Source organism: Vicugna pacos, chromosome 28 (assembly GCF_048564905.1).
Source record: "Vicugna pacos chromosome 28, VicPac4, whole genome shotgun sequence".
Taxonomy (NCBI): Eukaryota; Metazoa; Chordata; class Mammalia; order Artiodactyla; family Camelidae; genus Vicugna; species Vicugna pacos.
This window is the reverse complement of record NC_133014.1, coordinates 7462302-7484714: the sequence shown is the minus strand read 5'-3', so window position 1 is coordinate 7484714 and position 22413 is coordinate 7462302. Positions and strand designations below refer to the sequence as shown.

Here is a 22413-nt window from a genome sequence, read left to right as displayed (position 1 = left end):
CCGCCCCACCTCCCTTCCCCTCTGGTAGCCACAAGTTTGTTTTCTGTTTATGAATCTGTCAGTTTTGTAAATAAGTTCATTTGTGTCCTTTTTTCTTTTTTAAGATTCCATATATGAGTGCTATCATATGGTATTTTTCCTTCTCTTTCTGGCTTATTTCACATAGAATGACTATCTCTAGGTCCAGCCATGTTGCTACAAATGGCATTATTTTATCCTTTTTATGGCTGAGTAGTATTCCATTGTATAAATATACCACAGCTCCTTTATCCAGTCATTTGTCAATGGACATTTAGGTTGCTTCCATGTCTTGGCTGTTGTAAATAGTGCTGCTATGAACATTGGGGTGCATGTATCTTTTCGAATTAGAGTTCCCTCTGGATATATGCCCAGGAATGGGACTGCGGGATCATATGGTAAATCTATTTTTAATTTTTTGAAGAATCTCCACACTGTTTTCCATACTGGCTGTACCAAACTACTCTCCCACCAGCAGTGTAGGAGGGTTCCCTTTTCTCCACACCCTCTCCAGCATTTATCCATTGTGGACTTTTTAATGATGGTCATTCTGACTGGTGTGAGGTGATAACTCATTGCAGTTTTGATTTGCTGATAATTAGTGATATTGAGCATTTTTTTAATGTGCCTATTGGTCATTTGTATGTCTTCCTTGGAGAATTGCTTGTTTAGGTCTTCTGCCCATTTTTTATTGGGTTGTTCGGTTTTTTTGTCATTGTTGTTATTGAGTTGTATGAGCTGTTTGCATATTCTGGAAATTAAGCCCTTGTCAGTCTCTCACTTGCAAATATTTTCTCTCATTCTGTAGGTTGTCTTTTTGTTTTATTTATGGTTTCCTTGAGCAAAAGCTTTAAATTTGGATGAGATACAATTTATCAATTTTTTCTTTTAAGGATTGAGATGTCATATCTAAGAGCTCTTATCTAATCCTCAGTTATAAATATTTTCTCCTATATTTTCTTCTAAAGGTTTTATCATGTTACATGTATGCTTATGATATACTTTAAATTAATTTTTATACATTCTTTGAGGTATGGGCCAAAGTTCATTTTTTCACATATGAGTGTCCAATCACTCTAGCACCATTTGTGGAAAAGACAATTACCTCTGCATCTTTGTCAGAAATCAGTTATATTTGTATGGGTCTATTTTTGGACTCTGTTCTAGTCTATCTTTATGTGTCTATCCTTTCTTTCATTGATACCACCCTGGCCTAATTACTATAGCTTTATAGTAAGTCTTGAAATCAGGTAATGTGAGTTCTCCAACTTCGTTCTTTTTCAACATTGTTTTCACTATTCAAGTTCTTTTGCTTTTTTATGCAAATTTTAGAATCAGCTTGTCAATCTGGAAAAATATCCTGCTGGGATTTTGTTTCACCTTTGCTCCTCCTCCTCCCCCTCCCCACCAGGTTATTTCAAAGCAAATCATCCCAGCAACTATTACCATTTCATCCATATGGATTTGGGTTCTTCTGAAATAATAAAAAAAAAAAAAATCTCTGACTCTTCATGGAAATCAAATAAGTAATTACTGGTCAATATTCTTGCTAGAGAATATTGAACTGTGTCCTGCCTTTCATAGCGGACTTATAAACAGTGCGCTCTATTCACAAGTTTTACTAAAACCTCCCATTCTGCAGGTCAATTTGGGAAGAACTGACAGCTTAGCAACACTGAGTCTTCCAATCCATAAACATGGTGTCTCAGTCCATTAGGGCTGCTGTAACAAAGTACCATTAACTTGGTGGCTTATAAATACATTTATAAATATATTTATAAAAAATGATATTTGGAGGGTTAAGATTTTAACATATGAATTTGGGGGGGCACAAATATTCAGCACATCACATACAGTATATCGCTCTATCCATGAAGGTCTGCTGATTTCTTTAAACAATTATTTGTATTTTCAGGATTTTCATGGATTCTGCATATATTTTCTTAGAAATAAACTTAAGTATTTCTTTTTATAGGTTCTATTAGCTCACTCTTATTTGAAAAAAAAAAAAGCACCATAGTTTCTTTCTTTTTAAAAACTGATTCTTCACAATGATGTCTGTAAATATCCCAAACCAGCATTTATGGAGTTTGCTTCAGACTAATGAAATACTTCTTTAAACAGTATTTTCTTGTTTAAAATCAGTAATAACTCAGTGCCCCATAATACAAGAAATTCTGAAACTCCGTCTTCTTTCAGAGTTGATTTTTAACCCCCGACCTTATATTTGGGTTTATTTGGTGTCTACTGAAATGTGGCAGAAAAAAAGTGGCTCTCATATGGAATAAGTGTAACCCCACTATAATATATGAAACAAAGTTTTAATGAAATTAACATCTGAAGCTAAGAGTTAGCAGCTAGGATTTAATATCATCGGAAGCTGTTCCCCTGAACTATGTCAAAGACGATCACTACTAGCATTTCGACTTTTAACAAGAGAAAGATGGAGACCTTTGTCCCTGGAATGGGTGAGTATAAATGGCTGATATGGGGAAAAAAAGGTACATGTGGGGAGATCAGTGTTTTTTAATGTCAATTTTACAACTCCATCAAGGTATAAACAGCAATCTATAAGTAACAGTAAACCAATTACATCACTGAGTAACTCTTGGAACGTGTTATGAGATGACTCATGTGCTTGGAATTTAGCTCAGCAGAAAGTAATCACAAAGGTCTCCTGAAAGAGACTAACAGCCACACAAGTGGGATCAAAGGCTCGCTCTCGGTCTTATTACTCCTTCTGGATGATAAGGCTGCCCAACACCCTGCCCAACGTCCCGCTGAAACTTCCGAGTGCTCCTGGATGATAAATGATTCCACTGCATCTCTCTTCCTTTGCTTTCAAGTCAACCAAACATGGGACATGTTTGCCTCCGGGAATGAGGACAGTGATGTAACCACCCCTCCCCGGCCGTGTCTGACAGCGACGCAAAGGAGCACCGCCCCCGCGTGGCCTTCAACAACCTGCGAGTGTTCTCCAGCCCCAGCCTGAGGGGCCCGGGGGTGTCTGAACACACTGTGAACTGAATCCACTCCCCACGCGGAGAGCCCACCAGCAGCCCCTCTCCCTGCCCCGCACCCCAACCAGGGCTCTTCCCAGGGGAGAAGAAGCGAGGGCCTTACCTGTGCCGTCCTCTCCAAGGCCTTCTGCAGCCTCCCGAAGCTTAATGTCCATCACCCTCGTGGAAATCATTTCCAGCTCACTGAAATCAGACAGAGTGTCACGTTAGAGGCACACATCGAGCAGAACCCAACAATGACCAAAATGGTGGTGACTGTTTCTCACCCAGCAAACTACAGATTCCTGGACAGTAGAGGCCAAAACCATGTCTAAGGCTCAAGATTAATAACGTGTATCTAATCACTGACCAGAGCAATTTAATGGAAAACAGAAAACTGGAAAATGCTTAACCAATTTATACCATGCAGATTTGGTTCCTTTCTTTGAAAAGAAAATTTTTTTTCAGAAGCTATGTTTTTCTCTTGTTCACTGTAGAAAGTTTGGAAGATATAGAGAATGCAAATCGCCCATTATCCCCCCAACCAAGGATGACTAACCACAGTCAATGGTATTTCCTTCCAATATTTTTTCTATGCAAACTTTTGTGTGTACAATCACACATGCACCATAACAGTAAGATGGACCCCCTGATTTTCTTACTTACATCATTAAAATTTTCGATGTGTTATTGTCATGGTTACAAAATACTTTGATATATAGCTGCACCATTGTTTATTTACATTGTTTCTTTTTTGAGCTTTTTATTACAAAAAATCTCAGATTCAAAAGTATACAGAATGTATTTTGAGCTTAACACTCAGTGACTACTGCTTCATGTAGACCCCTTCTCCCCCACAACTAGCGAATCATCCAGATGCTATCATCATTGCATCCATAAGGACTTGGCTTCCTCCAAAATTAAAAATCTCTGGCTCTTCATGGAAATCAAATAAACGATTACTGGTCAATATTCCTGCTACAGAATATTGAGTTATGTCCCTGCCGGCCATCGCTGACTTTTAAACAGCACACTCTACCCCACCCACACAGACGAATTCATCATTTATTTGGAAAGCAACTTCTTATTGGCAATTACTATGAATTCTCATACTGTAAAAGGGAGCTTGAATATTTAATTTACCAATTAACATTTACCACTTGTACATAGCATATAATGAGAAATGACAGGAGAATTTATTTTTTTAATATTTAACAGAGGAAAAAAGTTTCAGGTCTTTGCTAGAGTTGAGTCTAATTATTTTTGTCTCCTTTAATATTAATGTCAAACTTTCCATCCCTGTCCAGACAATTCCTTAAAAGGTGAACAAAGCTTCATCAGCCTTGCTTCTTTACTGTGATATAATTTGGCTTTAGAAAAATGTCTGATCAACAGAATGAAGAGGGAAAAAACCCCACATGATCATCAACACTGATGCAGAAAAAATATTTGACAAAATTCACCACCTTTTCATGACAAAACACTAAAAAAACCAGAAATAGAATAAATTACCTCAATGTAATAAAGGCTATATTTGGAAAGTCCACAGCTAACATCACACTCATCAGTGAAAAATTCAAAAAGTTTTCCCCTTAAGATCTGGAACAAGACAAAGGCACCCACTCTCACCACATCTACTCAACGTAGTACTGAAGTCCTAGCCAGAGAAACTTGGCAAGAAAAAGAAATAAAAGGCATCCAGATTGAAAAGGAAGAAGCTAAACTATCTCTTTTCACAGATGATGTGATTTCATACGTAGAAAATCCTAAAGATTCCACCCTTCAACAGACACAAACTGTCAAATAAATGTATTCATCCAAGTTGCAGGACGTGAGATGAACACACAAAACCCAGGTGTGTTTCTATCAAATAACAATGAACAATCCAAAAAGGAAATTAAGGAAACAATTCCATTTGCAGTAGCATCAAAAAGGCTAAAACACTTAGGCATAATTTCAACCAAGGAGACAAAAGAATTGTACCCTGAAAACTACCAAATGTTGCTTAAAGATGCAAGATGATGCTAATAAAGAGAAAGACATCCCATGTTCATGGGTTGAAAGACTTAATATTATCGTTATGATGTCCCTACTCCCCAAAGCAATCTACAGATTCAACGCAGTCCCTATCAAAACCCCTGATCCCAGAGCATCCTGCTGCTTAATGCTACACAGAGGGAGGGGCAGCTACCAGGGCATTTGAAGGAAGAAGCAGTAGTGAAGGAAAAGCAGGAAAATATAAGGAGTACAAAGAGTAAAAGTGGTGACAGTTGGTTGAGGGTTACCAAGTACTGCCCTGGGTACCGTCCTCTGTGGATGGCACTGAGCTAGACAGTACAAGAGCTCAGGCTTTCTATTGCTTGAGTTTGGAGTTAACAACTGAAATTACTTCTCCAGCATGAAGCATATCATGTGAATTGTTTGATTTAATTCCCAAGAACTTTAGGTATTCCCATTTTGGAATTAAAAGCACACATTATGTATCAGGTAAGTTTATTAACTGGCCCAAAGTAGTCAAGCAGAGACACCAAACTATGTACTCATTTGACTGCATCCCCAGCACGGGCAGGCACTTACGAGGCCTGGGGATACAGGCTGGATGAGAACCACGTGGTCCCCGTCTCCTGCAGCTGCTAAGCCAGTGGAAGGGAGAGTCTTGAGCGGTCGCAGAGGGGCTTAAAGATAGCAGGGAAATCCAAAGGACACCCATCTCCAAGGAAATGGTTCTGCCTGCCAGGCAGCCCCGGTCCAGGATCAGGCCGTGGCCTGGAGGTTGACGGAGCCCCAGGAGACCACCCACTGGGTCTGACAGGGCATCTCAGTCTAGGGGATGAGGGGTGACGCTGCCATTATTTTTCTACTAACACTCTTGAGAAACCATGACATTGCCTTCAAAACGTCCAGTCGCCACTGCACATTTTAATAAAACGTTCCTTGCTGGGAAGCACTGAGAACACGCAGGCACACATAAGCGTGTGCACAAGCCCCCAGGGTGGGTGTGCAGAAGGGCGCCCATCCCGCCGAGCGTGCAGCAGATCCAGGAGCTCGGACACGCTTCTCCCTGGGTCGAGCGATGTGGCTGTGATAAAGCCACACATGGCAGAGGGTTCAGGAGCAGGCGGCGGGGAGGGGGACCCAGGAGGATGGCCAAGCTTTCACCGTGCTGTGAGGCACATCCCGGTGGGGCCCAAGCGCAGAGACCACCGGATGCCAAGTGTGCTAATGGACTCACACACGGAGACAAAAGTCACCCTGCAGATGAAGGGACAAGTCAGGCTCACCCCACGTGGGAGGTTCAAAACCTGCTCACGCTGCATGTTCCAAACACGTCCTCACTAATGAGAGTGCAATACGGTGCAGAGGAAAAGGGAAAGAATGGAGGCGAGGCAGTCCTGGAGCTGAAGCCACACCCCACCACCTACTGGTGCTGAGCCTCAATTTCCTCATCTACAAAATGGGAATGATAATACTTTAACCAAATGGGACTGAGAACACGACACATTCAAATACGGCTGAGAAGAGCTGCCGGTTTCTGCAGCTCATTCCTCACCACAGGCTCACGCCTCTACACGAACACAGACAAGAACACACACCACTGGCACACCAGGCAGTGGGCGAGTGTCCATTCCGTCTTGTGAAGGCACAGCCTCCTTGTGTAAATGACTCACTTTAGAGCTGCCGGCAGCAAAGATCAAGACATTTGGATTCTCAGATGACCCCCGAGCTCCCCAATGCCCCACAGCCTGATGGACCACGAACGAAACTGCAGCCAAGTAACTGATAAAAATGTATGCCAGCCATGAAGGAACGCCCGCCCTCTGAGACTGCGGGATGCGTGGATGGAGGGCCGTCCCCACCACTCAGCCACTCCAGGTGCAAACGCCCCATAGCTGTGACAAGGGAATGTTTTCTCTGTTGGGCCCAATAACTTGCCCTGCTGAGCACATGTTCCCCTACCCGAGCAAAACTCAAGGAGAACGCAGAGCGATACCATAATTAGAAAGGCCATACCCAGGCAAATACCTAGTATCTCCCAGCAGCCCTTTCGCATCTGGCTAGAACTCAAAGTCCAAGTCAGGCAACTGCAACGCCTCCTCCACCAGCTTCTGCCCTCCACCTGCTCGCCCCTGTTGCTCTGACAGCTCAAGTTCAAGTACAGGAAAGTTTGTTCTTTAAATCTGGACCTGAGGGGGCCTCTCCAGGGATTCTAATTAACCCCAAAGGGTGCTGAGCCTCCAGCCCCCTCTGCAGTTCACAGCACTCACCATTGTGTATCTGGGCGCCTACAGAATCCAGGAGAGTCCTGCATCCAAAGAAAGATCTCAGTGGGGCCTGCCCCTACGCCCTCTTTCTGAACCCTAACCAACCACGGGCTTCTCCCCAGACTACGGCAGGATTCTGTCATTAGTTGCAGCTTATACTAACAAATTCTACAGAAGTTTATTCACGTGAAGAATGAGAACAGATTTGAATATGGCATTTGAAAGGTTCTAATCTATTATATTTATCTACACAATGCAAAGAAAAGCACCTGTAACCTGATTATAGACCTCTGGGCCCGTAATTACGTACGAAAGCCCTTGTGTTCACCCCTACAGATCCACCAACCGCCCACCGCCCTCCAGGTCACGCTCACAGCCCTGTGTCTCCTTTCTCAGCCCCTGGACCTTCTTTCACAGCGCTCACCAAGGCTGTCAACAGCAACGTGTTTGTAAGGCGTCTGCCCACCATTCCGCGTGCTCCGGAGACTGTGGGCTTTGAAGAGGGAGTCCTACGCCTGTCACATCCATTACTCTCCTACCAGCTATAAACAACCTGAAAATGAAGTTAAGAAAACAACTCCATTTACAATAGCACACAGAAGAATGAAGCACTCAGGAATAAATATAACCAAGGAGGTGGAACATCTGTCCTCTGAAAACTTCAAAACAAGGTGGAAAGAAATTAAAGGCAGAAATAAGCGGAAAGAGATCCCATGTTCTTGGATCAAAAACTCGACACGTTTGAAATGGAATTACTCCCCCAAATTGATACACAGATTCAATGCAATCCCTATCAAAACCCCAGTGGGCTTTTTTTTTTTTTTGCTAAAATTGACAAGTTGATCTGAAAATTCATATGGAAATACAAAGGGCCCAAAACAATCTTGGAAAAGAAGAGCAAAGGTGGAGGATTCACACTTCTCAGTTTCAAAAATTACTACAGATCTACAGCAGTTGAGATCCATGGTACCAGCACACAGACAACTAACAGAATACAGAATTCAGAGTCCAGAAATACACTCATGCATTTAAGGGCCACTGACTTTCAATTGCCAAGACTATGCCATGTGGGAAGGATTAGTTTTTTTTCAACAAATCGTGCTGGAACAACTGGACATTCACATCCAAAAAAAAAAAATTTTGTACTCCTACCTCACAGTCTACATAAAAATTACTGCCAAATGGGTCACAGGCTTAAATGCTAGTGCTAAACCCACAGAAATTTAAGAAGAAACATCGGGATAAGTTCTGAAATAGGCTACCTCATGGATGAACCTTAAGGACGTTATGCTAAGTGAAATAGGCCCATTGCTAAAAGACAAATGCTGAATGATTCCACTACTTACGTAGAGGAGTCAGAATCATAGGGACGGAAAACAGAATGGTGGCTGCCAGGGGCCGGGGGCCGATGGGGTGGGGGGTAGTTTAAGGAGGAGGGCGTTTCTGTTTTGCAAGATGGAAAGAGTTCTGGAGGTAGAGGGTGGTGATGACTGCAGAGCAAGATGAATGTGCTCAATAGCCCTGAACAACACACTTAGAAATGGCCAAAATGGTAAGTTTTATGTTAGGTGTGTTTTACAACAATAGAAAATGGGGAAGCGCACACAAAAACTCATACACCAATGTCGAGCATTATCTATAATAATCAAAAAGTGGAAATAATGTTCATTGATTGATGAATAAATTTAAAACGTGATACATACATATAATGGAATAGTATTCAGCCATAAAAAAGAGTGAAACAACCTTGAACACATATGCTGAGCAGAAGTGGCCACACACAAAAGGCCACATACTGCATGATTCCACTCGTATGAAATATTCAGAAAACGAAAATCCACAGAGACACACAGATTAGTGTTTGCCTAGAGTTGGGGAGTGGGGTGCAGGGGTGGGGGGGAGGGGGAATAATGGGGAGTGACTGCTAATGGGCTCAAGGTTTCTTTCAGGTGACATGAATATGTTCTGAAGTTAGATTCCGTTCATAGCTGCACAACTCTGTAAATACACTAAAACCTAGTGACTGTACCCTTCTAACAGGTAAACTTTATAGTATGTAAATTAGGTGCCAATAAAGCTGCTGGAAAAAAGTGTTACCAGCAAAAAGGTGAAATACAGACATTTTTGGAAGACAAGACATGATACAGTGTGTCCCCAGTCATCCCACACTACAGCAAATATTAAAGGAGGAAGGTTATGACCTCGGGTGGAAGCTTGGAGGTGTGGGTAGGAATAGGGGGACACTGTGCATGTGGGTAAATCTGCACGTGGACAAGACGGGCAGGCCATCTGGATCTAAGCCAGAGGCCCCATGCACAGCTGGCATAAATGTGCCTGCCCTGTTCTCTCTGCCCCACAAGCCTTCATGTCCTTGTGGCCCAGGGTCTTAGCAGATGCTGTTCCCTCTGCTCACATGCTCTTCCCTGCTTTCATGCTCCACTTTCTCCTTAACAATTTCCACCCAGCCTTCAGGAGTCAGCTTCACTTCCACTTCCCCAGGGGGACTGGCAGGAGGAGCCAGCACCTCCCACAATGCATGGTGAGAAGCACGACGGCTTCTGGTCATCGTACTTACCAGTTTTAATCACATCTCGGCACGATTCTTCGATCCAGTTCCCCTTTATAGATTGAAGCCTGCTTGCCTTCCCTACACATTTAATCAATTTCCCCCTTCCTTGGGGAAAAAGACAAAAATAAACTGTGACTTAACTATTGTTCTCTAGTGAGTCACACAAGGATCTGCCTGTACCTTTTTTTAGAAAAATAAGTTTCACATTACTGAGGCAACGGAATGTGTAAGGCTTACAAAGTTCCTGTGAGAAATCTCTGTTGGAAAATTGTGCCAGCTCTGCTGCCTTGTGAGAGATACTTTTATCCTCAAGGGCAGAGGACCTGACCTCTGCTCCCACCCCAAGGTGGCAGAGCCACTGGCACTGGACTTCCGCATGGCCAGTTCTCCTCGAAGGTGCTTGAAGACCTCTTGCCCTGTGGAGCAGACACCTCCGTGTGTATGTGCCAGACCTTCTCCATCCACCTGTCAGGACAGGGAGGAAGGAGAATAGATCCACTCTGACATATGGAAGAAAAGAAAGCAAAGGGCTGAAATCAGAGGACTCAGACACCTGAGTCACAGGGCTCGGAGGAGAGCGGGAGGCGGAGCAAAGGAACTTACAGGGCGGTCGGTTTTGAGGTTTCCTAGCAACTTGTAATTGATTATCTTGAGATTAAAAAACTGAAATTAGGCTTGGCCTAGAGAAGTGAGTCATCCCCTATCTGGCTAAGGATGTAAAAGTTGAAGACTAACTCCTTGAGAATAGGGAACAGGTACCAACATGTGCCACACAGGAGGTGCTCAATGAAGATTGTGGGAAGGCAGGAAAGAAGAAAGGAAAGATGGAAAGGAAGGAAGGAAGGAAAGAAGGAAGGAAGGAAGGAAGGAAGGGAGAAAGAAAAGGGAAGAGAAAAGAAAGAAAGGAAGAATCAGAGGCACTTATAAAACTTGCTATACAAAGGACTCATCTCCTGATAATGAGTATCAACTACCCAATCATAGTTCCCAAGGCCACCCAGCACGCAATGTCTTGAAGACAGACTTCCTTCAAAAGCCATGACTTAGCAAAACAATGTCACATTTCTTTAGCCTGAGTTCTTCAAGTCCATCGTCCCCCTTTTGATGTCACCTGCCCTGTAACCATGCAGAGTGCAACGGCCTTTGGAAGTCAAGAAATATGGATGCAGAGGAGGTCGCTGTTCCAGATGCCCTGTCCCCGTCCTCAGGCTTCCTTCCGGCTGCGGGCTGGGCGGGGACAGTGAGGGCAGCCAGAGAGAAGGAGGCCGTGGGCCACAACTCGTGGGGCTGTTTCTTTGCAGAGAAACAACAGAGCTTCATTCAAACAAACTCGTCATCCACAAGATAAACAGCATAGTTTATAAGCATATACATAGTATCTCACGTAAGATAAACTACACCATTTTTTGAAATTTATGTAACAGTTGATTTGGTGGTACTCAGAGTTCTTGTGAATGGGCACATTGACAAATTACTTAGCGGAGAAGGCATACAGTGCCCAATGCAGCGTATGTGCCGTCACACTCACACACACACACGAACCTGTGTTCACGTACACAGCCTACATCTACAAGAAAAATCACCAACAAAACTCATATCTCAGAATTGACGCATGACAGCTTTCACAGGAGTAACCTGTTTCCACTCATCCAGAAGTGAATGTTTTCCTACGAGATTTGAAAAACTTTAGACATTTTCAGGTTATTAGAATAAGAAAACCTATTAGAGACATCTACAAAAACCATCATTTCCAAAATAGTAAGCGTTTAAGAGCTTCAAATGTTGCAACCTCAGAAACTGTATTTGCATAATCCCCAGGAAAACATACTCAAATGCTGGGCTATCCTGCCCAGATGCGATGCCACTCGGAAAGTCTCCGAGTGAGAACTGCGCCTTGTGCTGACCGCCGCACACACAGGACGAGCGGGGCCCCGCAGCCTGGCGCTCGGGGACTGTTTGTGAGGGCTGGTTTACTTTTAACTTCATGAGTTTATTGAGGCAATAAATGCCCCCCTTTTCAGCGCATGCATACCAAAAACAGTGACATGAAGAAAGTTCTTGAGGCTTAATTTATCAAGGATGTTCCATATGTGATTGGCATTTCTGCAGCACAGCAGATGCAGCGCTAAGGGTTTTTTTTGTTGTTTTTTTTTTTAGTAGGAAGTCATGTTCCGAAGCCTATTAATGAGGAGACATCACACCACCATTCTATTCTCATCCACTCAAAACAGGCAGCATCAGACACTGAGGTTGAATAACTATCAGCGAAAAGATTTTTATGGAACAATGACAGTGATGCTGACTTCCACGCACAGAGCTTTCTGCAGTGCAAAGGCCCCTGTTCGCAAGGAATCCTTCAGCTGTTGGGTTGCTGTCCCTGCGCAGCTGAAGGAGGAAGGGCTTAGTGGGTGGACTGTCTGCCCAAGTCCCCCAGGACCTCCCACACCTCCAGGACATGTGTTGCCGAAGTTGCAACTTCCGCTTCCCAAGACTATCCACCCAGCCCCGGTGACGTGCAGAGGCGACCACCACCTGGGCCTATAGAGAGCGCCACGCTGGAATTTCCCATTCGGTGCACGAGACGTGCAATTTGTTTCCCTACACTTGCAAGTGAACTTAAACCATGTCATAGCTCTATTTCCCTGGGTACTATCATCACAAAATCAAAACGCACTAAGGGCCAAACATTTTCAAGGGATGAGGTCACCTGCAGCATGGCGGGGCGGGGGGAGGTGGCTCTGCCAGTCCCCTGGCCTCTGCTCCCAAAGGGAGTCTGTCAGTTAAGAACAAGCCCTTTGGCATCATGTTGAGCAAAACAAGTCAGACAGAGAAAGACAAATACTGTATGATGTCACTTCTATGTGGAATCTAGAAAACATAACCAACTAGCGACTATAACAAAGACGACTCATAGATACAGAGAACAAGTGAGGTTACCAGCAGGGGGAGGGGCAACAGAGGAGAGGGGGAGGAAGAGGTACAAAGTATTGGGTAGAAAATAAGCTACAAGGACACACTGTACAACAAAGGGAACGGAGTCAACACTTTATAACAGCTATAAATGGCGTGTAACATTTAAAAACTGTTAATCACTATACTGTACACCTGTAACATTTAATATTGCAAAGCGACTACACTTCAATTTAAACAATAAAAATAAATAAATAAAAGAACAAGCCCTTTGTGCTGACCTTTAGTTACAGGAATACTTCTAATGGTCTACTTTGACCTCCGCTGCCTTCCCTCCACCCGAAGCGCACAGACTACGCCCTGTCCATCCCAGGTACGGGCCTGGGCTATTAAGGGGCAAATGCCCTGTCTCCCGGTCCTCCTTTGCTCTCCTTCTCCCTTCCTTTCATTCCCCACCCCCTCACCTCTGCTTCCTGCTCCCCTCTCTTTCAAAATATGCATGTGTCCCAAAGAAATCATCGTTTTGCTCCAGAATTCACACAATGCAAGGGGATAAGATAATGCCTGTGAGGAAGGAGGTCATCAACGAGGACAGATGCTGAAAGGCTACTCGCCAGCCCCAGGCAGGTGGTCGTGGTGGTGGCAGGCCTCCCTCCCTCTCGGCCCCTCAGCCTCTCCCACCACCTCCTGGCTCTCAGAGGCGCACCTGGGGTCAGGCTTGATGCACTGGTAAAAGGCAGCCATCTTCGTGAAGGTGGAGGGGGCCTCCGGCACCTTCATCCTCGGGGAGAAGAGAGGGCCTTCCCTGGCCGCCCCTCCAGGGGCTTAGGATCCTCAGGACATCACTGGGTGCCAATCAAGAGCCTGGTCCCCAGTTCCGTAGCAGCACCCAGGGCCCCCGAGGAAGCAGGGCGTCTGCCAACTCCTGCTGCCCCGCAGGTCCCCCGGCAGGTGTGCAGCACAGGGCACTGCACTGGAAGCTCGGAAATGCAGGTACTTCCGTCTTTCACTCCATTCACGTGGGCAGCCAGGGTGGGGCTGGAGCGCCACCCGCCTCCCTCTGAGCAGAGTCGCTGCCCAATGGCTGAGGATGGAAAGCAACAAGCCTGGGCTCTGCCTTCCTGCACTCCCCAAGGAAGCGGGCAAAGGGCAAGAATTTCTCCATCTGAGCAAGGGCTCAAGGCCCTGGAGGCACATCCACCCCTGCACTTCTGCTCCCAGGCTCTGGCTTTCTTGCTATTTGTTCTTAAAAGGCCCGGCATGTTGCTGCAGGTCCTAGGTGTGCTTTGTGAACTGCTTTCCCGGGACCTTCCAAAGGCTCCTTTTTGTCAGGCACCTGCTGCAGCGACAGAGTTCCTGCACTCCCTGCTGGAGACCACACCTGGCAGGTGCACAGACCACGCCCGCCCGCGGGAGGGAAATCGTCCACTGCTGCCCTGCAAAATCTGCCTCCCTGGTGACGTCCTCCCTGATGACCTACAGCTGCCATTTCAAAATAATAGACTCCTGCAGCTCAGCATGGCAACTGCACCTGAGGAGATACAAGGCCTGAAGGCTGCAAACCGGGACAGCTGGCAGTTTCCAGGCAATGTCTGGAGGACTGATAGCAGGCTTTGCACGGCCAGGGCGATCCTGCATTACTAATACCGAGGACCCGGCCGGCAGCAAGTGTGACTTCTGAAGACGGTTCTAAAAAAGCCCCAGCTTGTTCTTCTGTTTCCCAAAATGCATCTCTATCAAGTTCTGGCCAAATGGTTTACAATTTAAATAATAAAGCATAACCAGTATATTTGATGATGACCAGAGAAAGCAGTGAGTTTCGAGAACTTGGAAAACAACCACTGAGTGCTTTGAAGGCAGTTCATAGACTCGCCCTCGTACGCTTCAGTCTGAAGACTCGCTGTCTGGATGCTGCCAGCAGCTCAGCCTTCTCCAGGGAGAGGGATGACAGGCTGGTGGGGGTTCAGAAGCAGAGCAGACCATTGAAGGGTTAGGGATGATGTCTCTAAGGAGTGGACCCAGCCAGTGGCCCTCTCTCTCCAGAGGCCAAATCCAACAGACCCACGAGAGACCCAGCAAATGGAGTCAGCCTCATTGAGCTTGGAGCCGCCCTGCCACTAGCTACGGCCTGCTCTGCTCTGGGCCTGGTCAGTGTTCCCTGCCAGCCCAGCATCCAGGAGGTTGCCCAGCACAAGACAACACTCCTCGGACCGACACAACCCCACAAGGGGATGCAGTGTCATCCCTTGGGGGCCACTGTTGAAGGCCCTGGGGGCTGAGAGGGACCCTGAAGACGAGGGAGGGCCCTGACGCCACCACTCCCGCACACACGCCTTCCCTCTGCCCCCTCGACCACCTCCCAGTGTGCTCGCCATGGCATGATATGCAATATCTTAACTCTCTGCTCAATTTTAAGAAAATTTTCAGGAATTTCCTCTCTTTGATGCTTTCTTTGCCCTCCTTTGCTGTGCCCAAGCCTCAGGACACGGGACACGGGACACCTGAGAACCAAACTAAAAGGCCCGTGACACCCTGGTGCCTTCCTGTTATGATGCAATTTATCAACTGTAACAGAAAATCTTTCATAAAAGAGAATCAAAGGGCTTTGTGACAGGATCTCCGCAGGCCTCTGAGCTCATTTTATTCAGAGGGAAGAGAATAAACCAGGTACCAGCTCCAAGGTGGTTTCTATTCTATCTCACTCAGTGCTCCTGGAGACCACAACCGGCAGGTGCACAGACCACACCCCCCCGCCAGAGGGAAATCGTCCACTGCAGCCCAGCAAAACCTGCCCTCTGAATTAAGTGGTACATCACCTTTCTGCAGGGGAGAAGACAGAGGGTCAGAGAAGTTAAGCAACTGGTCCAAGATCACTGAGCCAGCAGAAAATCAGACACACACGTCAAGGCCTGTACCTCTCCCAAGTGGGAGCTCTTCCCCAACGCGCTCAGCTGCCTCCTGAGAAGCCCAGGACAAGATTTCAAGTGACCGGTCAAGTCATACCTTCTCTGGGCTAGAATTTGGCAGCGTGTATCAAAAGCCTTCAGAACCCTCACTGATCCAGTAACTGCACTTCTGGGGATTTGTCCTCAGGACATAACCAAGTGTGCCCTGAAAACAGCACCCTACAAACATTCAAAAGTCTCATCAGTAGGACACGTGGCGGGGTGGGGGGTGCAGCTCAGCAGTAAAGCATGTGCTTAGCATGCACGAGGTCCTGGGTTCAATCCCCAGTACCACCCATTACAAAAATTAAAAATAAATAAAACGTATTTTAAAAAATAGGAGACATAAACAGGAGACTAGCTGTGGTGCTGGGACACTGCCATACGAGGGAGTGCTGTGTCGTCGCTAAAAACCGTGTTACATGAAAATGCTGATTGACAAGGGAGAATTCAAAACACACTGCAAGGGGGAAAGCAGGCCACCACGTGCCTCTCAGGGGGACGGGCACCGCTGTACCTGACGAGCTTGCTGAGCACAGATTCTGCTCCAGTAAGTCTGGGGAGAGGCCTGAGAGTCTTGTTTTTCTAACGAGCTCCCGAGTGACACCAATGAGGCTCCTACGGACCCTCCAGTGATGAGCGTTGTGCTACAAAATAGCATGTGCTGTGAAACTCACTATAAGCGAGCAGGACTCTGTGGGGCCTTCCTGGGACAGACCCTTCCCCCATATCCTCTGCTGCGGCTCCTCTCTGAGGGACCCAGATAATAGTATCTGATGCACACGTCCTGAGTTGTTTTACAGGTCATAAAACCACCCCCAGATGGAAGAAATTAACTACTTGATGATCATGAGTGAGTAACCCCCAGACCTACTGATAACGTTAACCCCTGTTACACCACCCTGTCACCTCACCATCAACCAATCAGAGAACTGAATACATACCCTGGGATGCCCCTCCCTCACCTGGCCTTTAAAAATGCTTTGCTGAAACCCTTCGGGGAGTTCGGGTGTCTTGAGCACTGGCTGCCCAGACTCCTTGCTTGGTGCCCTGCAATAAATGCTGCACCTTCCTTCACCGCAACCCAGTGTCGGCAGATCGGCTTTACTGGGTGCACAGGCAAACGAAACCAAGCTTGGCTGGGTAACACCACTGCTATTTTTTATTTTTTTTTACAAGTATCTTAATGCATAAAAGAAATACAGGGAGGACCCCAGAAGGAGTGATCTGCATCTATGTCTAGGTCACAGAATTAGGAGTATTTTAAACTTTCTCTCTGCACTTTTCTATGCTTTGCAATTTTTCCAACTGAATGTATATTTTGTTCATAAATAGGAGAAACTACAAGGCAGTGTATTGTAAACAGGCTGAGACTTAGGACCCGGGACTTGGACTTAAGTTCCCTCCCCTCTCTGAGGCCGTTTCCCACCCCGGCAGATGTGCGGGGCGGCTGGTCTCCAGCCCTGAAGCGGGGCGGGTGTCAGTTTCTGCCGTGGGCGGGCGGGCGGGACACACAGCCCAGCTCAGCCGTGTCGGCCCCGCCCCCTCCACTGCTGAAGCAAGAGCCTGTGTCTGTGACAAGCAGTTTCTGTCATTTTTCCAAGGTACTTTCACATTTGCTTCCCCATTTGTCTCCACATCATTCCTCTGACAAAGAGCTGGAGGAGAAACCATCACTGCTGAGCTTAACAAGCACCGCCTGCAAGAAAGGCAGGCGACTTGTTCAAGGTCAGCGCCGGCGGGTTCCAGGCGGCTTCCACCCCAGGACACAGTATCCCCTCGGCTCCACAACCTCTAACGACCCCCTCGCACGTGCGTGTGCACACACACACACACACACACAGGACCAGCCCACTGTGCTCTGGCCCCAGGGTGGGAACAGTCCCCAATCCAAACTGACCTGGGACAGGGAGGTAGAACAGGGTCTCCCCCGGGAATCAGCCTGGGGGAGACCCCACATCTCGTGCCCCCTGGCCCACTGTCGACAAAAGTAATCAATAAACAATCAACAGTAAAAACAGGAAGTTTTCTTTGAGCCAAACTGAGGACCAGCCCTGAAGCCAGCTTCCCAGTTGACTCTGAGAAACTGCTCCGGAGAAGCAGGGTTTTCACCACAGTTTCATATCTTGTCAGAACAAAGAACATGACAGAAGTCAGGGATACATGTCCTCAAGGTTTCAAAAGAACAGACCAGTACATACACATACAGCATGGCCTGGGCACCTGGAACCGGAGTCTTATCATCAAAGAGGACCAGCATTGCATCCTAGGAAGGGAGGCATTTGATCTTTACTTTTAACATGGACATTCTCTACTTCTGGTCCATGAGCCCTTTCCTTTAGTAATAAAAGCAGACGTGCAACGTATGTTTGATAGGTCACAAACAGGCTGTTTGATTAGCATCAAATTCAAGTGAACTCGTGTATGAGGTAGAACCATGCCCTGCATCTCAGTATGTGACCATGTCTTTTATCACCACTCATGCCTCCAGGAGTAGCCATTGTTCACTCCCGGAATTTTAAGAACATCACCATGTGCATTTTCCTCACGTAACATTTTGAACTGTTTAAACACCAACAGAAGAGGTGGGTTCACTAGGGGTGGATTCTTTGCAGCTGCAAAGGCAAAGGCAGTCCAACCCAACAATTGAGGCCCCAAGCCCAAGGGAGCACTTGCGTTACTCAGAGTGGCTACTTACAAGGGTCAGGAGTGAGTCAGACAACTTCAGATCTTCCCTGTGCAGCGTGTGTTTAGAAGCTAACCTTTACAGCAGTAGCGCTGTGTGCCACCTCTGTGTCCTTGACTCGCTTAATATCCCAAAGGGACATTATAAAGAGCACAACAGCCATCATGAGTTATACTGCTCTTTAACCACAAAAAAAGGCTCTCCCAAATCCCCAAAATGGAAAGAGCAGCTGTAGGTCAAGCTGCCACAGGGACGGCTTTTCACAGTTCTTCCCAGGTCATCATAACTCTGGGGCAGCACTGAGCTGGGAGAGGCAGGCCTTCCGCACACATTGCCGGAGGGTCTCCCCACCACGGCCACACAGGGCTCTGGGCACTCTCCCAACTTGTCAATGTTACTATAATGACTTTATAGGTCTAAACTCACCTCGCTAGTTTAGTAACTAAAAAAGCCGCAACTTAGTTTTCACTTCAACTTAAAGAATAGTTTAAGAGACAACCAGGACAAATGCACTGCAGAGCGTGAAGCTATTGTGAAATTACTTTTCCCACTTTCCCCATTCTGCTGACATTCCTCACTAAACACGGCCTTTGCCTTGAGGCCATGAGCTGTGAAGAACCAGGCTGCTCAGAAATCAGAATGGCAACACCAGGCACAGGTACTGCCACCCTCCCAGCACCCACCCTGGGCAGACATCAGTAATCAAGCAGAGCACCATTCTCAGAACTGCTCACCACACAGGCAGCGACTGCCAGTTGCCTGGAGCAGCACTTGGCTGGAAGCCTGCCGACACTGTTGGCAGAAATTGCAATAATTCTATAGGACTGGGTTCTGGCCTCGCCTACCACTAATGAGCCAGTAACCAGCTGAGTGACTCGGGACAAATCACGTCCCTCTCTGGACCTCCATCTCAATTATGATATGAGTGATCTGGACTCTGATATCTGACAGTCTATTAGATTAATTCAGAAAAATAAAGGTCTGTGAAATCGGCACAAACCTCTTTTTCTGCAGAGATGCTTTAGTTAGCCAACACAGGAAAAGACATGTTTGCATGAAGAACGACATACACTGAAAATATATTTTCAAACTCTAGTTCTCGGTATATTGCTTGTTTGTGATCCAGAAAAATGAAGTGGCAATGGTTATACCACAGAAAGCTCCTCTGGTCCGGCCCGGCCACCTCGCCTCCTGCCATCCCCCGACCCCTCCAACACACACACTCAGCCACACTGGCCACTCTGCATGTCTGCTTCCCCAGGCCTCAGCCACACACACCAGTGCCTTTACCCTGAGAAACCTCTGCCCTTGCTGGGCACCCTGCACCCTTCCTCTGAGCCTCTGCCCACTTACCACAGTATCTTGTACTCATTTCCCCTCCTGGACTTGGAGCTTCTGGAGGACAGAGACAAGCTCTTCTCATCTCCGGAGCCCTGATACATATGCACAGGAGATACTAGGTAAATATCATTTACCTGCGACTCATTACCTGTGCTTAGAAAATCCAAGAGCAGAAATTCCTTTTCATAAGGTTCTTCGCTTTATTAACTTTCTTCGGAACTCCTAAGGGGAAAAAGAAATATTCTCAAATAGTTGATTTCGTGCGAGCCATTTGGTAGGATTCTCTGACAAAGTGCTCCTGTGTGATTCAGATGCGGGGGTTGGTTGGATTTGACATAAATATCCTCCTATTCTGTAATTCGGAGACATCACATTTGGAGATTGAGGGACATGGAGCAACGTGAACACACATTTGGCTCATTACGTGAGGACATCAATAGTACGAATTATTCCATCCTCTCAGTATTTTAAGGACTTTGGAAAAGCAGCCAAGCTCCCAGTTTCTTAAATACTGCCGAGGGGGGAGGGGTGTAGATGCCCCCATACCAGTTAACACTCAGGGGGTCAGACTGGCCTCCTCTATCGGACTGTGAAGTCTTGGAGAAGAATGCCAATAAATTTGATTATTTCTGTATATTCCAAGGAGCCAAGGATGCAGTAGGTGCATAATAAGTGTACAGTGGTTAATACAGTACGACATATAAACCACATACTCCTTAACTGGCCAGAGTCACCTGCGGACAGCACTGGGCACAGTAGTATAGTCAGTAAGGGAGCACCCGTGAATTCCTCTGTTGACTGGTGCACAGGAAAGCGGCCAGGAGAAGGCAGGCTGCGTGGATCAGGCGGCGGATCGGTGAACAAGTGAGGACACCGGGGATTTCTCACACTACTTTCTAGTAAGCCAAAGCATGATGCTGGTGGCAGCTTACACGTGCCAAGAACTGCTGTAAATATTTCACATATATTTACTCTTTAAATGTTAGCTGAACTGAGTATTACGAGTGCTTCATCCAAGCAAGGCAACTCCGAGTCGTTAAGCAGAGAAGGAGAGTCACCAGGTGGCAGGTGGCCCCAGCACCAGAATGGGGTGGAGGGTGGAGCCCGGGGACCTTGGGACTCCTGTTTCTGGTGAGTCTGCTGGAGCTGGGTCCTGGGGTGGGAACAGGCTTTCCAGGTCTCCGGTAGTGAGGTCAGGGGGCCGCACAGCCAGGGGGCCCTCTTCCATCTCCATTCAGTCGCACTTCTCCCCAAGGACAAGGATGCAGCAGCCAGATGTGACCAGAAGGGTGCCCTCCAGATGCTCAGCTGCACTGGGCTCCAAGGGAAGACAGAGGTCAGGAGCACCTGGCCCAGCTCTCTGGCAGGTGTGTCCGGTAACCCCGCGGCCAAGCATGGGAGGAAAACATCTGCCCTGCTGACGCTGCCCCCCGGGAGGGAAATCCTCCCAAGTGCTCTGCTTCATGGCTTGAGGCGTTGACAGGTTGATCAGCCTGGAGCACCTGTGCCACACCTGCCCCCGGGACGGCCATCAGCACTACTGCGGGGGCCCGGAAGCCTGGTGGCAGTGTCTGCAGAGCCCGAGGCCCTGCTCCCTGCTGCGGGCAGCCTGGTGGGATGGAACCTGATGGCGGGTACGGACCCAGGCTGCAGTGTCCACCTGCCCCCTGCCAGGGATGTTCCGAGGCCTCAGGGATGGATGGCCAGTTCCCCAGCCACTCAAAGTGCAGCCAGTGCCCCAGCACCCCCAGTGCCACCTGGGAGCTGGTTAGAGGTGCAGACTCTCAGGCTCCACCCAGACCAGTGGACTCAGAATCTACCTGGGACAGGCTCCCCGGCTGATTTCTCCGCACGTTAAGGTCTGAGAACTACTGGTTTACATCCGTTGTTCTCGACCCCCGTTGAACATCGGAATCCCCTGGGGAGCTTTAAAAATTGCTGATATCCAGGGAGGTCCTGCCCGATCCCAGTTGCTGGCAGTGGGACCCAGGTGACTTCAAATGCAGCCACAGCAGAGAACCACTGCCCCGGAGGCATGTCAGGACCTCTGAGTGGCCCTCATGTCAGCAGGGGAGCCCTCAGCTGGGCCACCTGCAGGGACACTCCCCACGTGTAAGGACACAGTGCTCACTCACGAGGAGAAGGAGCTGCCCCAAGCCTGGTACCTGCAACATGCAGGCATGGGAGCGTTCGTGGCCCCCGTGTGTCCTGGTCCGTGATGCGGGGCGGGGGGGAGCTGGGCACACAGCATCACTGGTTGCGGAGAGAAGGCACGTCACATGGATCAAGTCCCCTTCTGAGAGGGGCCTCTTACAATACAGGCTGAGGGTAGCCCAGAAAGATCCACTCACTAATCACTGCTGGGCTGCACTCTGAATAATCGGGTTCCAGGGAAGGGGAAGGATGCTGTCCAGCCCTTAGGGAGAGTCTGGGAACTGTTGGGGTAACGGATCTAAAGCACACGTTCTACATTTAGTGCTCCAGTCTCTGTAACAGAAGGTTTTCCTGAGTCACTAAAGGTCAAATAAAGGAGAACTGAGGGACTGACTACAGCTTCCTACGAATGGGAACCCTTCGGGGGAGAGGGGCTAAAGGCCACTCAGGCTGCATGGCAGCAGAGGCAGTGACACCGTTTCTGGGCTACTCCTCCAGGAGGGATGGAAACTGTGCTCACCCAGGCCCA

At 47.4% G+C, this 22413-nt stretch overlaps 1 protein-coding gene across 10 annotated transcripts in view; it reads right to left on the bottom strand.

Annotated features, from left to right (window-relative positions):
* Positions 1-22413, bottom strand: part of CRACDL (CRACD like) — a 95802-nt gene that overhangs the window by 34553 nt on the left and 38836 nt on the right. For 5 of the 10 annotated variants that reach the window (XM_072951349.1, XM_072951354.1, XM_072951348.1 and 2 more), the window contains one exon: positions 3142-3221. In XM_072951349.1, coding sequence (XP_072807450.1) covers positions 3142-3211 — 70 coding nt within the window. In that variant the 5' untranslated portion in view covers positions 3212-3221. Of the gene's footprint in view, positions 1-3141; positions 3222-7703; positions 7833-13464; positions 13770-19878; positions 19953-22413 lie in introns of those variants that run through there. The other 5 variants (XM_072951350.1, XM_072951353.1, XM_072951352.1 and 2 more) reach the window with 5 other exon arrangements.